The 18,116-nt window shown below is 34.1% G+C and overlaps 1 protein-coding gene across 32 annotated transcripts in view; it reads left to right on the forward strand.

Moving 5' to 3' along the window:
• Positions 1-18,116, forward strand: part of LOC105218270 (twitchin) — a 107,133-nt gene that overhangs the window by 18,673 nt on the left and 70,344 nt on the right. For 19 of the 32 annotated variants that reach the window (XM_029044104.2, XM_029044117.2, XM_011193736.3 and 16 more), the window contains 9 exons: positions 718-759; positions 12,133-12,246; positions 13,081-13,143; positions 13,336-13,434; positions 15,221-15,538; positions 15,760-15,885; positions 16,283-16,318; positions 16,901-17,071; positions 17,517-17,744. In XM_029044104.2, coding sequence (XP_028899937.2) covers positions 718-759; positions 12,133-12,246; positions 13,081-13,143; positions 13,336-13,434; positions 15,221-15,538; positions 15,760-15,885; positions 16,283-16,318; positions 16,901-17,071; positions 17,517-17,744 — 1,197 coding nt within the window. The remainder of the gene's footprint in view (positions 1-717; positions 760-12,132; positions 12,247-13,080; positions 13,144-13,335; positions 13,435-15,220; positions 15,539-15,759; positions 15,886-16,282; positions 16,319-16,900; positions 17,072-17,516; positions 17,745-18,116) is intronic. The other 13 variants (XM_029044114.2, XM_054235686.1, XM_054235687.1 and 10 more) reach the window with 8 other exon arrangements.

The following is an 18,116-nucleotide window of genomic DNA, read 5'->3' on the forward strand; positions in this document are numbered from 1 at the left end:
CAAATGCAACTCTGCAACAAAGACGTACGATATACGTTCTTTGTCTGCGATTGGCTGAATTTTTTTATAAAAAAAGCTACATCCACAGTAGCTGCTAAAAATATTAATCAGCTGATGAAACTTACCAACTTCTTATGAAAAGCAAAAATAAAAATGTATAACAGCTGATCCGTTATCGAGTAGCCGGCAGTATAAAAGGCAAAAAAGGGTTTCTCAATAAAAATTTTAATTGATTAATTAATTTGGCTGTCTAAATTAATTTAATGCATTAAGATTATAATTGCGAAACTAGTTTTTGCCTTTCGCATAGCCGGTTACCCAATTAACGATCAGCTGTTATACATTTGTGTCTTTGCTTTTCATTAGATGTAGGTAATTTCAACAGCTGTGTGCTATTTTATCAATAAACACGTCCAAATTGCGCAACAACGCGCAGCGCTGCATTTCAGTTTCAACTCGATTTGTATTCAATTAAAAATTAATGTAGTAAAATAAGATGTTTCTTTTGTATGTTAAATCGATCTTAATCAGCGCATTAATCGAGCAAAGACCGGCTAATTGTTCAATCAGCTTCTGTGCGAAAAGGCTATAAGGCTTTAAAATCGATTTGAAAATAACAATCGAATTACAATTAGCTAGCTTTAGCTGCATACTAATTGTTCTTATAAATGCTTTATTAACAATGTTTTTCTAAACATTTTTCTTTTCTTTCAATAGGGACAACCTGAAATAACTTCTGTAAGAAAAACTGATCGCAAGGTGAGTTGACAAACCAGCGTTTCCATATCGATTCAAGTTCCACAAATTATCTAATATACAAATACACGCATATAACTCAATGTAAATCGCTTGCCTAAACTTTCTTTGTAATCGTATGTATGCAAAGCAATAATACAGATTTAGTTGAGCCACTAGTGTGCAATGCGCTTACACAATATGTCTTCTATTCGCCAAGCGTTGGAGTGTGGCCAGTCGAACAAACTATACACGTTGTTCAAAGGAACTAGCAACATGCCCGCTGACGATTGCGAAATTGTTTAATTGAGATTTAATTTAATAAAAGAAATTAATAATCTAAATAGAAATAAAATCTAATATATAAAATTCTCGTTTCACGGTGTACGTTATTGAACTCCTCTGAAACCGCTCGACCGATTTTCGTGAGGGTGGTCCACCCCTAAATTTTTTTAACTTTCCGCGATTAAAATTAAAAATTTCCTAAAATCGGGAAGTTATTGGTTGTTGAACTTCAAACCGATCTGGCTAATTTTAGTCTTGAAATATTAGTGGAAGACCAGAAAAAGACTAGAAAGTGAGTAAATATGGAAAAATTGCGAGGAAGATATCAATAAGAGAATTTTATTCGAGTTGACAAGAAAAATATAAAAAGAGAAAACAAAAAAATAATATTTTGAAGGTTATCATTGTTGCTTTGTTAAAATATTTTTGTTATTGTTCAATTGTATAAGGTTGTGTCGATAGCCCAAAACAATTTGTAAAAAATAAGGAAAGGCTAAGTTCACGTCCAACCGAAACTTCATTGACTCGAAGGAGAAGTTTTCCTGACATGAATTTTATTAAGATAACACACAATATGACCTTAATATTCGGCATAAAGTCCCATAGAAAATCATAACATATAGTATATAAGGGCTGATGTGGTTCCAGAACCAATTTCAATCTTCAATCTTGGCACCTGTTAGCAGGCAAACAAACGGCACATTCGGCCTTGAAATTACTCCTAAATTGCAAATGAAACACCAGTCGGCAAAATCGCCAAAAATAGCGCTATAACGAAGATTTTCCAAATATTCAAGAAGTCGCTGGAGGTACTGCACAGGACTTTAAAAGATCTTGATTGTCGATGAACGTTTTTGGTGGAGCCAGGATTCTATTAGCAGGTGATTTATGCCAGACTCTTCCAATTATTCCTGGATCAACTGTTACTGACGGGCTAATCGCATGCCTAAAATCATTTAATTTGTGGAGACACATAAAGAATCGCCAATTAACAACTAACATATGAGTGTTTTTGCAACAATATCAAATTGCGATTGAAGAAGCAGTTGAAATGGTAGGGTCGCAGTTGACACCTCGATGGATTAATACAATTTCCAACAGATTTCTGTCACTTCATTGACTCGAAGGAGAAGTTTTCCTGACATGAAACCTCAATATGATAACCATAAATGATTGATTATGATCTTAATGCGACAATATAGAATTTCGGTCCTGGAGAGTTGACACAGCTCCCAACCAGGATGACGTAGTCAATTATCCCAAACTATCTAAAATTGCCTGTACTATCACCATTCACTTTGCAATTAAAAGTAGTGTGAGGTGTCATCATGCTGCGTAACATAAATCGACCTCGAGTAATCAATATCGACGCCAAAGCCAAGATTCTTCTTCTTCTTAACTGGCGTAGAAACCGCTTACGCGGTTATAGCCGAGTCCACAACAGTGCGCCACGCATCTCTCCTTTTGGCGGTTTGGCGCCAATTGGTAATACCAAGTGAAGACAGGTCCTTCTCCACCTGGTCCTTCCACCGGAGTGGAGGTCTCCCTCTTCCTCGGCTTCCACCAGCGGGTACTGCATCGAAAACTTTCAGAGCTGGGGCACTTTCATCCATTCGAACAACATGACCCAGCCAGCGTAGCCGCTGTTTTTTTATTCGCTGGACTATGTCTATGTCGTCGAACAACACATACAGCTCATCATTCCATCTTCTGCGGTATTCGCCGTTGCCAATGTTTAAGGGACCGTAAATCTTCCGCAAAACCTTTCTCTCGAAAACTCCTAGTGCCGTCTCATCGGATGTTGACACCGTCCACGCTTCTGCACCATAAAGTAGGACGGGAATGATGAGGGACTTGTAGAGTTTAGTTTTTGTTCGTCGAGAGAGGACTTTACTTTTCAATTGCCTACTCAGTCCATAGTAGCACCTGTTGGCAAGAGTGATTCTGCGTTGGATTTCAAGGCTGACATTATTATCGGTGTTAATGTTGGTTCCTAGGTATACGAAATTATCTACAACTTCAAAGTTATGACTGTTAACAGTGACGTGGGAGCCAAAACGCGAATGCGCTGACTGTTTGTTTGATGACAGGAGATATTTCGTCTTGTCCTCGTTCACCACCAGACCCATTCGCTTCGCTTCCTTATCCAGGCGGGAAAAAGCAGAACTAACGGCGCGGGTGTTGTTTCCGATGATATCAATATCATCGGCGAACGCCAGGAGCTGTACACTCTTGTAGAAGATTGTACCATCTCTATTTAGCTCTGCAGCTCTTATAATTTTCTCCAGCATCAAGTTAAAGAAGTCGCACGATAGCGAGTCACCTTGTCTGAAACCTCGTTTGGTATCGAACGGCTCGGAGAGGTCCTTCCCGATCCTGACGGAGCTTTTGGTGTTGCTCAACGTCAACTTACACAGCCGTATTAGTTTTGCGGGGATACCAAATTCAGACATCGCGGCATAAAGGCAGCTCCTTTTCGTGCTGTCGAAAGCAGCTTTAAAGTCGACAAATAGATGGTGTGTGTCGATCCTTTTTTCACGGGTCTTCTCCAAGATTTGGCGCATGGTGAATATCTGGTCAAAGCCAAGATTGGACCAACTTAATTTAATGTATAGCTTAGCCACAACAACGTGTGGCCGGGTCTGCTAGTTATATATAAAAACATTGTATTTTGTGTTGATACATGCATGCGTATAATCCCACCATACGTCTTGCATGGATAACATGATACGAAACTCTTTCATTCGAGAGAGAGCTATGAAAGTCCGTTTTTTTATAACATTTGGCAGTGGTGCCACTGGGGGCAAAACATAAGTTAGGAGATTTTTATTCGGTTTCTTGGGTATTTATTGATTTGCAATTTACGCTTAATAGAGACCTCTTAACCAATATTACGCCAACAAATACATTTATAAATATATATTTTAAGATAAACAATAAACATCTACACATAAAAATAATAAAATATTATAATAATTAAAAATCGTACACTTTATAAATCAACATAAACAAAAATGTAGATTAGTTTTCTGCAAATATTTTAGTAACATATATTTATTTATATTTTATAAACAAATAAACACCTTAATATATAATCTAATGCCTAAGACAGACATATGGTTTCTATACTAAGATGTATACTACAATAAAAGCTCAATAAACCATATACCAGCATAGTGACACACATGTTGTATATTGTACTATGTTTACATTCATCAGCTGATACAAATAAATTCAAGCAAAATGTAGTTATGAATAACAGGCAGGAAAATTGATCCTGACTTAGTTATAACTTCAAGCAATCTTAAAATATTATTGTCCAATATAATTATTACATATTACATATTATTACATACATATTACATATTTTTCACATAATTTTTTTCAAATTTTGTTTTTTGATTTCAATTAATTTTGAATTTAATTTATTTTCTGTATGTCAAAATGTCAGAAAACATTTGATCGTGGCAGAAGAGCTTAAAGCTTTCGGTGTGTTCAATGCAATCCATTGTAGTACATTTCACAACACCACAAAATTTCAATGGTTTCTAGAACTCTATTGTAGTACGGAACACCATTTGCTTTCAAACAAAATTCGGAAAACCGGTGATACACATATGGTTTCTAAAGCGTACTACAATGTATACTACATGTCTGTCTCAGGTATAAAAGTTTAAGAGAAAATGTATACCCAGATATGTATTTACCAAAATTGCATTTAACACTGCTAAATAACATACATATATTACTTTGGTTCAAATAGCCACCGTTTCTTAAATAATACACACATATTATCTCTATTTAAATAACAGTTAATAGCAATTCAAAATCACAAAAAAACTATCGTACAAAAAACGAACTATTATATCTTTTATTTCTGCGGGATTCTTAGTGGTAGTTCGTCATTTTGACTGTCAGCTGTTCAGTAGCCCATGACCTGCTTTGTTGCCAACATCAAAAATGAGTTCATGGGCTCTCTCAACAAGCAAAAGAGAAGAGTTTCGTATCATATTATCCATGACGTCTTGCTCGCTGTGAAGTCAGCAAGCAACTGACCTGACATCTCTTCTATGGTGTAATAATGATTGCAAGTACGTGTGTTTCACACGTACACTAAGTGTGCGCTCAGAGAGCGCTCCGCGGGCAATGGGATGCCGATCACTGCTCTTTAACTTTATCGTTGCTTTCCCACGTGCTGTTTTTGACAAGAATGATAGAAGACAAGATTACCACAGTCGTTTACAGTTAGCTTTTTTGGGTTTTGAGTTCCTGTTGAGTGACAACTTTCACGACCACGAACACGGGAGCAAAACAAAATTGCACGGTGGTACAAAACAATAAAACCAAAACAAGGAGCTAAAGTCAAGGCTAGTGCTTAATTATTATTTGAAATTCTAAGTGAAAATTGTATTAACTTGACTTAACGGACTTCTTTCCGCAATGGCGGAATTAAACAACAATAGTACAAAAAAGTCGTCTATAAAGAATTTTTTTCACTTTTCCAACCAACAAAAAAGTTGGCAAAATGGCGAACTTTTTGTAACAAAACATATAAATATGCATTATTATATTGGATCATTTTATAAATGAAGATTTTAAGAAGTACGTTCATTGTGATATTTTATCTGCACATTATTCAATTTGGTTCACTATGTTTCACATTTCCGTTTTCCATTTGACAATTCTTCTGTTGCCTATTCCCATTTGTGGGTCGTGAACGCAGAGAATGTATAATATTGAGAAGGTTCATGGTGTGCCGATTGTCACACTGGTCCGCTTTTCGAAGGGGTACTCGTTTCTATAAGCGTGTTTCACCACAGTTTAACATTAGATGGCTCAAAAATAACAGATTTGAGCGATTTCTGTGTTAAATGAGAAAAAGTGTGTTAATTTCTAATTGTGTACATATGTCAATTTGTCAACATTCAATATACATATGTATGTAAATATGTGCACTCATGGTTTTGTGTAAAATCTTCGTTGCCTCGGACAACGAATGGCCGTAGCTTACGATTTTTTTGTTTTCATGTAATAGAGTGGTAATGATTGTGGAGCGTACGAAGGCAAAGAGGCCCAGATGCCCACCATATAATTTCGTTAATTTTTATGCCTTGTTTCTTACAAAGATCAATAGTAATTATTCTAAACATGACTTAATATGTTGGTAGATATTAAAATGCATTTTAATTTATACATAACCAATTAATACTCAATATTTGTTAATACAAATTAAGCGCAAATATTTTCACGGCGGGATCACTTGAAACGGCCCTGTAAAGCTCGATGTGAATGATGGCCGCCTGCGCGACGCTACATTGCGTTGTTGGTAGAAAATCGGCTTACCGTAAATATGTATGAGCATGCAAACATATTGATATAAATTTTTGCGAGCCTCAGAATTTGTGCTGAAAAATATTTTAAATCGACTCAAGGGCTATGTTGCCACTTTTCTCCCTCGGTTTTTGCGGCGTTGCAACTTTTCCTTCTGTAGGGAATATTAGAAAAATCTTCAATTTATGATTTTTGTCATCGACGCGAAAAGGCGTTTGTTGGCATGGCATGCGCGGGGAGATGAGTATGGCTCTGCTTTTATGAAAGAAGCAACTTTGCCAAGTGAATGTGCGCCTGCGTTCATGAATGAAAATGTTTTTGTTGTGTATACTACAATATTTGGCTATGTCGATTGGCTGCCATATTGACTTGTAATACTGCTCATGCGTCTTGAGACGTTTGTTGTTTTTGTAGAACAAAGCTTTTGATTTTTTGTGGTGGTTGACAAACTTACGTGTACGCATATGCAAATGTAAGTTTGTGTATTTGTTCAGTGACATGCAAACATAATATGTATGATATATACATACAGAGCAATGCGTTCACATGTGACATGACTTTCACTGATAAGTGATAGTTATACTATTCGAATTTTTGAAGACATATCTACATACATATGTACACACGTAATGTATTTAGTATAAAAATATAAACATATTTTCTATGAAAGTATGTACATATATATGTATATTATTATAAAACATATATTTTTTCCACAAATATGCCTCTGAAGTCGCATAATTCATTTGAAAATTGTGCATGATTTCAATTGTGGATGCATTTATAAATATCTGAAAACGAATTTCATATCAATTGTATATAGCAAGCATATAAATGCATCAACATATAAACAAAAAGCCTAACCTGCGTCTATAATAGAAATGTAAACTTCTGAGCATATTTTTCAATTAATACTCAGCTTTGTTACGAGGCACTGTTAATATTTCCCCTTCCGAACTGGCAGTGGTGAAACACGCTTATGGAAACTTGATAGGTTTTGACAATTCACACGCTTGTCCGCAATTGATGTGCTGAACACATAGAAGACGACAAGCGACGAGCGACATCTGTCAAATATTAAAATACACGCGTTCTTATGGGCACAGATTTTTTGACAACAGCACGACTACGCGACAACAGGCTTGTAGTTGTCGTTGTCGCTAAATTAAAAATGTTTCTAATTTTGGCGACGACAATGGCCGCTGTAGAGCTGCCACTAACATGTGAAATGTAAAATTATTCAAAGTTCTCACAAGTATGACGTTATTTTGGCAGCAGAAACGTAAAATAGCTTTGATATATCATTTATAATAAGAATCGATTATTTAAAATAAATAAATCGACCATTTTTACATTTTTTGCGTAAATAATTTCACTTTAAACTAAATATGTAAATTTTATTGAAGTGAAAGATGTTAGTACGGCAACAATGAAATTGCTGTTTGATATGTCGCTGCCGTCTTCAAAATGTACAAGACGCTGGCTTCAAAGCGACATTTGTGATTAGCCGTCGCTACGTCGTGTCGTGTCGTCGTCTTTGTGTTCAGCACTTGAACCTTCTCTATATTATACATTCTCTGGTGAACGCTTCAGTCTGTCGTAATCTTATCTTCTATTATTCTTGTGTTTTTGACAAAAGAGCAAAGCAATGGCGAATAGAAACAGCTTGTGTATGCTGTATTCAAGTAACTCAGTTGCAGGGATGGGCACCACCACAATCAAACGAGCATCACAAAATGAGATTGTGTTAGTGCGCTTACTGTGGGACCAAGCGAATCAGCGATCAAAAATATGCAGTCTGCTTGCAGAGGATGAGCGAGCAGATCTATGCCGCATGATTGCACAATACGAATATGTGCACGTGCTAATGAATGTAATAATTAATAATAATGTATATATAATATAAATTAAATTTTGTGCTATTTAATAATGAAAATTTTGTTTTCATTTCATACGTAAAATATACAACTTCGTCCACACCGACCGCTCAGTCAACTGCTGATTGCAGACTTTTTGCTTGTGCGTGTTAGAGCTAAACCTCAGTATATACAGTAGAAAACCTTTTTTTGTTTACATTAATTTTCATCTTTTAACACACCACCGAGGCGTACTTGGGTTGTGTGCTACGCTTTTTTTGCTACAATTGTGGTAATTAGGGTGTTGTGCTAATTAATTTTTAAATATTGTATTAAAATAAATACATCCCTGGGTTGGTGACACTGTATTTGGGGCTTTCAAATTTTAACAGATTTAATATTACTATTAAACAATTTGAATAATTTTCACTCAATAACCTTAAAAGAGTATGTTTGTCTGGTTCAAGATAGTTCTTGGCAAACTTCTCAAGCATTGGCAATGTCTTCCATAGATAGTCAGCAATCTATTATTATGGAAATTGATATATGTAATTGAAAACGATTTCCTTCAGAGAAATTCATTTTCATATTTATATGGTTATGTGTATAATGAATATTTTAAAATGCACAATTGTTTGCTGTCTTTATCATTATTCGAGAAAGGGTAGATCTCTGAAGATGCCTATACTTTTACAAAATAGAAAGTGTAGGATTCGTCAAACTTAGTAAAAGCTCTTGAGCTTTTTATAAATTTCATAAAAAACTTATATTAGTATTAAATAACCTTGGACCCGATGGTTTGAAATGCTTATTCAATAGGATCATGACATATTTTGTTTTAAAAATGTTCAATAAGGAGGTAACTACGTATCATTTCAAACTTATAAAACTTTTGTGTACTTCCAAGCTTTGCAATTCAAAGTATTTTAAATATAATTGTTTGTAATAATTTAAGTAAAACTAGCAAAAATGGATTTTTTGCTAATTTTGTGCCAGTTAAGTTTAAATAAATGTGGCCAAAAATAACGTACCACAGAGAAGTACTTGTATGAGAGCTGTATTTTATTCTCACCACTTATGAAATATTTCATCAACATTTAATATTTTTTTTGCAATAATATGGCACACATTGATGTTGAAATCTTCTATAATTGAAATATAGTATAAATAAATAATTTCGCTTTATATAAGACAGCTATATACATAATATTTGCTATTTTATGACTAAAGTTTTACTAAAATGAAGTACTCAATATATACAGCATTGCGTTTTTCCAAGATGGCGGCTATCTTACCACCGAGAATTCCCCACGAATAAGTTTTTCTACTGTATGTACTGTGAGCTAAACGACAAAGCTCGCGAATGCGAATGCGAACGTTTGACAGTTAAGTTGAATACACATGTTCTTATGAGATGAGCTACATAGCTTTCGCATGTTTTCGCAACCAAATCTCCGAAATTCGAACTCGGACTCGAAGACGCACAGTAGTTGAAAATTTTCAACTTTCATGCGCTAACACAGCAACCTTCACATTCTTGAGAATAGCAACCAATATTATGTTACTTACTATCTTGCGTGTTTTAATTATTTAAGCCCGTTTTCTTCGCTAAAATATAAGTATTTTGTGAAATATAATATTTATTAGTTTATTAATAATATATTTATCAAATATTTAAAGTAATTTTTAAAGATAAGGTGTGATGAAGTTTTAATAAACTAGGTAGACAGTTTAAATTTTCCTTTCTTTGCTTAATTCAAGGTATTCTATGAACACTGCTAATAAAAATCACTAAAAATTGAATATCCTTGTCCATATTAATTGGTTCGTTTTCAAACTCGCAAATAAAAATTGAGTATGTGCATCACCTTGTACACAGCTGTCAACACATTCAAAAGCGCATTTATGTAGTTGCTCGAAATAAACGCAGTCGAGCGCATTCTTTCGCTTTCGCATTCGCGAGCTATGTCGTTTAAGCTTTAATGGCAATCGGTGTGTGTACGTATACGATCACTTATGTGCTGAACACATAGAAGACGACAAGCGACGAGCGACTTCCTAATTTTTTGACCTTATTTTGCCAGCAGGAGCGTAAAATAGATTTGATATATCATTTACAAAAATTCTTTGTTTCCACTCTTATTGATACAATTTGGAGGAATAAACAAGCTACTAATATTATGCGAATACTTCTATTACTCTGTTATTACTCCAAAATCAATAAAGTAGTAATGAGAGCATTAAGTGAGCGATTAAACTGGCCTTTCCAAATGTAAAGCAACTTTTTACCGAAAGACCTATTCAAACAAATCTGCTTCGTCTCAAAGTATTCCTAAATATTAAAGTGGCTATTAACTTGATTTTAAATCATAATAACTATATACTATATACTATAATATATATACTATGTATATAATTAATGTGTATTACTCATTCTAATATTTTGAAAATTAAAACACTGAATTCAATTATTTAAAAATTACTAAAAAAAATTAATTAATTACTATTAATTATTACTATTTTTGTGCTCTTCTATTATAAAATCATTAGTCCTTTTGTACTCTTTCTGAAAATAAAGAAGATCACTCCCACTGCTCTCGTTTCGGAGGTCAAAAAGATCTCAGAAGAATACTCGGTTTGAGCTCCATTAGGAGCTCAAAAGGAGTGATCCCTCGTAAGGACATGCTATGTTAAAAAGGAGTAATAAATGCATGGGCCTCGGAGCATTGTGGAGTAATCCATTACATGCAAAGGAGCGATCTAAGATTAATCGTTGGATCATCCGATTTTTTACTGGGTTACTTACATTCTTTCACATATAATAATAAAACAACAAATTTGCTATTGTATTTTTCTCGATTTGTCTGGGAAGATAGTTCATTTTTTGATGTTGCAATATACTTCTATTAAACCAGAAAAATATATGAGCATTTTTTTTGTTTTATTATTAGCTTAGTTTGGGCCAATACTGTGTGTTTATAGTATATTTTTATCGTTACAATTTTAAAGCCATAATTAAATATTGAATTTAATTTCTCGAATAATGCCATGCATTATAGAAACGGTATCAACTGGTAAGCAAAATATATAATTTATATCATTCCCATTCGGACAACATGACCTTGCCAGCGCAGCCGCTGTCTTTTCTACCTTTCTCTATAAACTCCTATTCCTTGGATGTTGACATCGTCTACGCTTCAGCACCATAAAGCAGGACGGGTATGATGAGAAACTTGTAGTGTTTGGTTTTTCTTCGACGAGAGAGCACTTTACTTTTTAATTGCCTAGTCAGTACAAAGTAGCACTTGCATTCCAATAATGTCGACTTGGGAGTTGTTGATAACCTATAAAGAAACTGATCCCTATAAATGAAAGGAATACATTTTTTAAGATAAAGTATTTTGTTGTATAGTATTGAATGAAATATGATATTTTCTACAATAGTTTCAATGAACATCAAGAAACATTTTGATGGTTTGTCCATAACTACAACTAGCTATTGATTCCTCTGATGAGCTGAATTAAAAAAAACTCGGTTCTTTTCTCAACTTGTTTCCATTTACGCGATGGTTCCAAAAGAGTTGTGTTTTGGAAATTTTCTGGCTTCCCAGTTGGCTCAGCAATTTCTTTTTTTTTTGACTTGATGTATAATGCCAGCCAAAATTTGAACTTCATTGCTAAAGTTAAAACTGCATCGTTTTCATTCTCACTTTCAATGTCATTGCTTTGTTCATTATCGATGAAAACTTCTTCTAAAATATTATCAATTTCCTCTTCACTCAAATCAAAAATAATATCTCTGCAAATACAACAAAATATTTTTTTATGAATCTTAGAGCTTGCTTAAACTGCTTTGCTTGATAACTTGTGTTTATGAATGTATATCTGTGTCTCACATCATAACCTACATATTTTAACAAAACAGGCTAGTATACAAGAAGAACGCAAATCAGAAGTTCGTAGGAAGTCTGTAATCAAAACACAGGAAACAACCATTATAGACGGAGAAAAAGTCTCATCACGACGTTCATCGGCTGTGGTATGTATTCTAATGACACTGGCGGCAAAATACACAAACTAAAATTTTGATTTGTTTCATGCGTGAGCGTGTGGGCGCATCAGCGTTCTTTATGATTATGTAAGGCAACAAATCTAAAATCATCAAAGATACATTTTTGCCGCTTTTTGAGTGCTAATCCTTATTGTTCATATGTATGTGCGTAATGTGCTAATTTATCATATACATGTACATATGTGTATAGAATACGTATATATTATAAACTTACCCCTGCAGTGTATTTAACTAGTCATAAACTACTTAAGGGGTCATCCCATGTGACGGCCTGTTTTTTTGTATTTTTGTTTAATTTTATTTCTACGCCCAGTAAATAGATAGAGTTTTAAGTTTATTATCATTTATTAACATATTTCGACAGTATGAATATAAATTTGAAGCTAAAAACATTGTGAAGAACAGGACAACGTTACAACGTTTTGAAACCCCCGCTTCGAACAAATGGGCTTGCACTTCCTCCACGATTTTGAAAAAAAAAAAACAAATAAAAACGATTTTTTAGTCCATCTTATCCCTTAATAGTTATCAATTGAATATAAAAAATCTGGTGCTAGCTCAAAAAAAATAGCTAAACCTAAAATCCTAGTGTGATTGTAAATTAAAATAACTATTCAATATAAAATAAGGAATTATTCTAGGATTAGTATAAGAATGATGATTTTCTGGATAGTTGGATTTCAGCTAGGAAATGACCGGTTAAATGCTTAACTGCGGGAACATTACTTTGCATGTACTCTGTAAAATGATAATTATAATTATAAAATGTACTTGATGTGTATGTATGTCTTGTTTCTTCAGCAAATTGAAGAGTCCAGTAAGGAATCACGTAGATCGTCTATTATGGAAAAGACGGAACTTGAGGTAATTATGATTGAATGTCCCTAACATATACAGTGTTGTTTATAAACTCCCTTATATAACATATGTGGTATACAAAATTATTATTAAAAAAAATAATGCCATTTTATAAAGAATTAACTTTAATTTTTTCAACACCTTAGTAAAAATCCAAATCCTTTTGATTTTTTCCACAAATGTTTATAATTCCAAAAGATACCTGAAAACAAGAAAATAGAGGCGAATAAGAATCCACAGCAAATTAAAGAGGAAATTCCGACGCTTAAACCCGCTGAAAAACGACAAATATCTAAGGTGAGAAATCGTGCATACATTTTTAAGGGTTTGATGATCTATGTGTATTATTGGGCTTCTGTCTCTTTCTATCTCTGTCTTTTCTTGTTTTCTACATATTTCTCTTTGCTATTTACTCAAGTGCATATATAAATTCCACACTTTTTTTCAACTCTTGTTGCGTACGAAAATAGCATACAGGTTTTGCACCCATTACATGTGGAATGCGAGCATCAGGAGCAATTTTTTATTTATTTTATTTCTGGAAAAGGTATCGTTAGTAAAACCACATAACCTTTTAAAATTCGCGTCAATCGCAGGCATTCTAAATGATGACTACTGCTCATTGATTACGTGATAGCACTCCAACTAGTATCACAAATCACCAAAACTGGTCAATGCGTCTATTGGCCTATCAGTCTAACCTAACCCAAACCATTTCTGCGTGGGAAAGTAAAATATTTGTTTTCAAATAAAATTGTATATTGCCAAAGACAAAACTTCAAATATGTACATATACTTTTTTTGTACATTGAACAATTGGTTTGGCGTTACTCTCATTCTGACTCATTGAAGTTATTGATAACTTATTTATCGAGCCCTTATTTTTAAATATACACCAGTGGTCGGCACGAGAGGAATTTTGACTGTATAGGTGAGCACGAAATAATGAATACCCAGTGAGAACTCTGTAGCCTAACATTTTAAGAATGTTTTTAATTTTTTCATAAAACATGAATTTTTGTGCTCATTTATTCATTTTAGTTATTTAAAGAAATATATTAGAACACAAAAGCATTATCTTTTCTGTCTTTAAATAGCTTAAAACCATAAACTTATGCAATGTGCCATAGCTATGCGCGATGTTTACTCGTTGCTGGTTCGACAACAACTGAATGATAGAGCGTAAGCGTACGTTGTGGTATGGAGTGCCGACCACTGATATACACTATCTTCTTATTCTTATTTATTGGCGTCGATAAGGCTCACGCGGTTATAGCCGAGTTAACAACAGCGCTATAACAGCGCGACAATCGTTCTTCCTTCTGACTGGTTCGAGTCAATTGATGATACCAAGTGCAGCCAGGTCCTTCTCCACCTGGTCTTTCCAACGGAGTGGGAGTCTTCCTCATACTCGGCTTCTACGAACACTTTCAAAGCTGGAGTGTTTTCGCCCATTAACTACATGACCTAGCGAGCGTAACCGCTGTATTTTTACTCATACAGCTCATCGGTTCATCGTCTGCGTTATTCGATATGCCAATATACAAAATACCATAAATATTCCGCAAAACCTTTCTCTCGAAAACTTCTAGTGCCGTCTCATCGGCTGCTGACATCGTCCACGCTTCAGCACCATAAAGCAGCATGACAATTATGAGAATGATGGCTTGTAGAGTTTGATTTTTTTTTCGTCGAGAGAGGACTTTACTTTTCAATTGCCTATACACTATCCAGAAGGCATATTTCTTATTAATGATGAAATTTTCTACTACTTAACAATTATCCTACCAGGTTGACGTATCTCACACAAGGAATGCTCATGAGATTAAGTAAGGTTTTGCAATTGTAGGTGGTATAAATTTAAAGATATTATTTAATTGAGAGTTATTGAATACTTTCCAATAATATCGCACGTCACACTAAAATATTGAATTATATATATTTTTAATATTTCTATACTAATAGTTATTATTAGCTTTCCTCTTCCTGTTACTAACTAAATTCTAACAATTCAAAAATATGTTTGTAATGTGTATTCAATGATTCCCTTCCTTGATCTCCATCTGTTTTTTGTTTTACTCAGCAAATACAACCGGAAAAGGCTGTTGTAGAAGAGCTGCCAAAATTACGTAAAACATCTGTTACTGCACCTAAAGAAGAACCAAAGCCAGAACCGGCTAAACCTAAAGCCAAGGCTAAGAGCAAAGCTAAACCGAAATATGAAGAATTACCGGAAATACCAGACTATGAAAGGCCAGTACTGGAAAAATATGAGAAATCAGAATTCGCGGCAAGTGATTTTAGTCGCGAACTTGATATACCTTCAAAAATGGAGAAACTAGTATTAGATTCAGAGAAAAAAGAACCGGAAAAGGCTGTTTTGAAAAATGGACCACCGAAGGTATGAAACGGCAAATATTTCCTATAAATTATTAAGAATATAGCATAACTGAAGTTAGAACCATTCAAGATAGACCATTCCTAAATTACAATACTCGTCAAAACCACGAAACAGTTATAAAACTAAAGCTGATTGTACAAACTAGAATAACAAGTATCTTTAAATGGGGCCGTATCCATAAATGTTTCATGTTGCATGAGTGTATTTCCTCATTTTTACAGAAAGAAATTGCCGATGAAGGACCACCGGAACAGCCCAATGGCTTCAAAGTGGGTAAAGGCAAGATACCAGAAGACTCCACTGATGTTGATTCAGCAAACTTGCGTCCCGTTATTATTGAGCCAGAGGTAAGCTAATGCGTAAATTAAGGCATATTTTTTTACTGTACAGAAATCCGTGCACTGCCGATTATACCTTATTATATACTTTATACGAGACGTTCATCACGGTTACATAGCACTAAGCTGTCTGAAAAATATAGATAGTTTTAGATTGAGCTCGTAATAATTTACTAGTTCCAAATCACAAATTGTCTTTATCTCGCTTGTGATCTAACTGCAGGAAATACATACCTATGTATATAACATATAAATTTCTAGATTTCGATCATCTTTGATTAATTGTTATCACTTATGGTGTGCACAAATACAAAATACACTTTATTCCATGTACTTACATATGTTATAATTCCTGACGTCCACAACATCCACTCATAACACACTCGCACTCAAACTAAACGCACAGGCTAAAAAACCACCTGAACCTGCTGCCCCTGTTGAGGTAAGTAAATCAGCTATTCTATAACTGACATTTACATAACATGCCATAAATATTTATTTAAACTATTGTGTCTTTATGTACATATATACATATATATTTTTTTTGTAATTCTATAACGCATCTGACATGTGTTAATGTAAAATATCTAAATCTCTGCATTCATAAAATGAAATTTTCTCGTTCAATATGTTAGACATCATATATGTATATATATGTATGTATATGTCTATAGTTGTACAATTTTGATTGCAAAATTACAACTTTGTTTTAAAAGCTACTTTTAAAAAAATCCAAAAATAATAATAATTTATTCAGTCATTAAATAATGCCGGTTAAGCTACACTATTCGTACCTAAAAAATGTTTGGTGATATTTTTTACTACGTTAGTATACCAGCACTTCTTGCTTTTATCTTTTCGAAAGTTCTGGGTGCTTACGAAGGTGAAAATGTAGAAAATACCCCACCTTTTTTTGTTGAAACCTCAAGTAAATATACGGTGTTAAGGGAAAACATTTTTATTTAGCTTTGTAGCGCTAATACAATGTTACACTATTATTATTAACTACTTCCGTGTAATGCAGGGTAAGCAATCGCTCAAGGAGCTCATTCAGCAACGTCGTCGTTCTTCAGTTAGAAATCTTCCGACCAAAGAGTCCATTGAAAAAGAAAACTTTTTGGGAGTAGTTTTGAAACCTGTAATAAAAGATCCAAAAGATGAAGAAGGTCCACAGCAAGCACAACAGCTGTTAAAGGTAACTGTACAATGAAGCTTTCTCTCACGCGCGTTCTCTCTGCCTCTCTCTCGCACTCTCTATCTTTCTCTTTCTCTCACTCTAATTGTTTCAACTTTCTTGAGCAGCGACATCGTTTCTAAATACTATTTTTCTACAATCTAGAAGAATTGATTTGTTCTACAATCTTGCTTCAATACAATCAATCTACTTTCTACAATCATTGCCTGGCACTTTAAAGCTGACGCCATTTTATTTTCTTAAAGTTGTCTACTTCTGTAACTTCTACTTTTGGTACAGGCTTTCCCTTTACTTTTCATGCTTATTAGCTGTAATATTCTTAGCGTTCTTCAAAAGTTATTCATGATTTTCTTAGTTGCTACTTTCTTCTGGCAATACTTCTTATCGTTGTCACTTTTTGCATAATTAAAACTCCACATGATTTTACACACTCATACTTTTTAAGGAAACAATGAAAGAAGGTAAACTGATGGTAGCACCCGATAAAGCGAAAGTTCATTCTTTGAAAAAACCAGAATGTTTACCAACAATTGTGGATAACTATGAAGGTCCCGACTTAGAGGTCTATGAAAAAATTGAATTTGAAAGGCAACAAAAGGATAAACCTGAAACAAAAATAACTGCTAAAAAGGTTATACCTGAAGTCCAAGCGCCAGCAGAAGATTCAGTAAAGGTAAGCTCAGTTTCCACACCAAGCTTATTCGCACCCAGTATTATTGAATGAAAAACGTATAAAGCATGAATTGAAAGAAATGTTACAAATGCTGCATCTAGTAGATGTCTCGGCGTGTTTGACATTATCACTATTTAAAAAAATACATTCAATATTAATATCGCATAGCTCAATATAATAATTAATAAACCCCAATTACAAAGAAGGGAATAACATTTTGGATAAATTTGATATGACGCGAAATTTATAAGATCATTAAAAAACATGACGGCAAGATTCGGGACATAGGAGCAATATTTAGTAAATATTGGGGAATTGTTTTCATTTAAGAGAAGTGTGCGTATATATATAAATACATTGAAACGCATATTT

Source organism: Zeugodacus cucurbitae, chromosome X (assembly GCF_028554725.1).
Source record: "Zeugodacus cucurbitae isolate PBARC_wt_2022May chromosome X, idZeuCucr1.2, whole genome shotgun sequence".
Lineage (NCBI taxonomy): Eukaryota > Metazoa > Arthropoda > Insecta > Diptera > Tephritidae > Zeugodacus > Zeugodacus cucurbitae.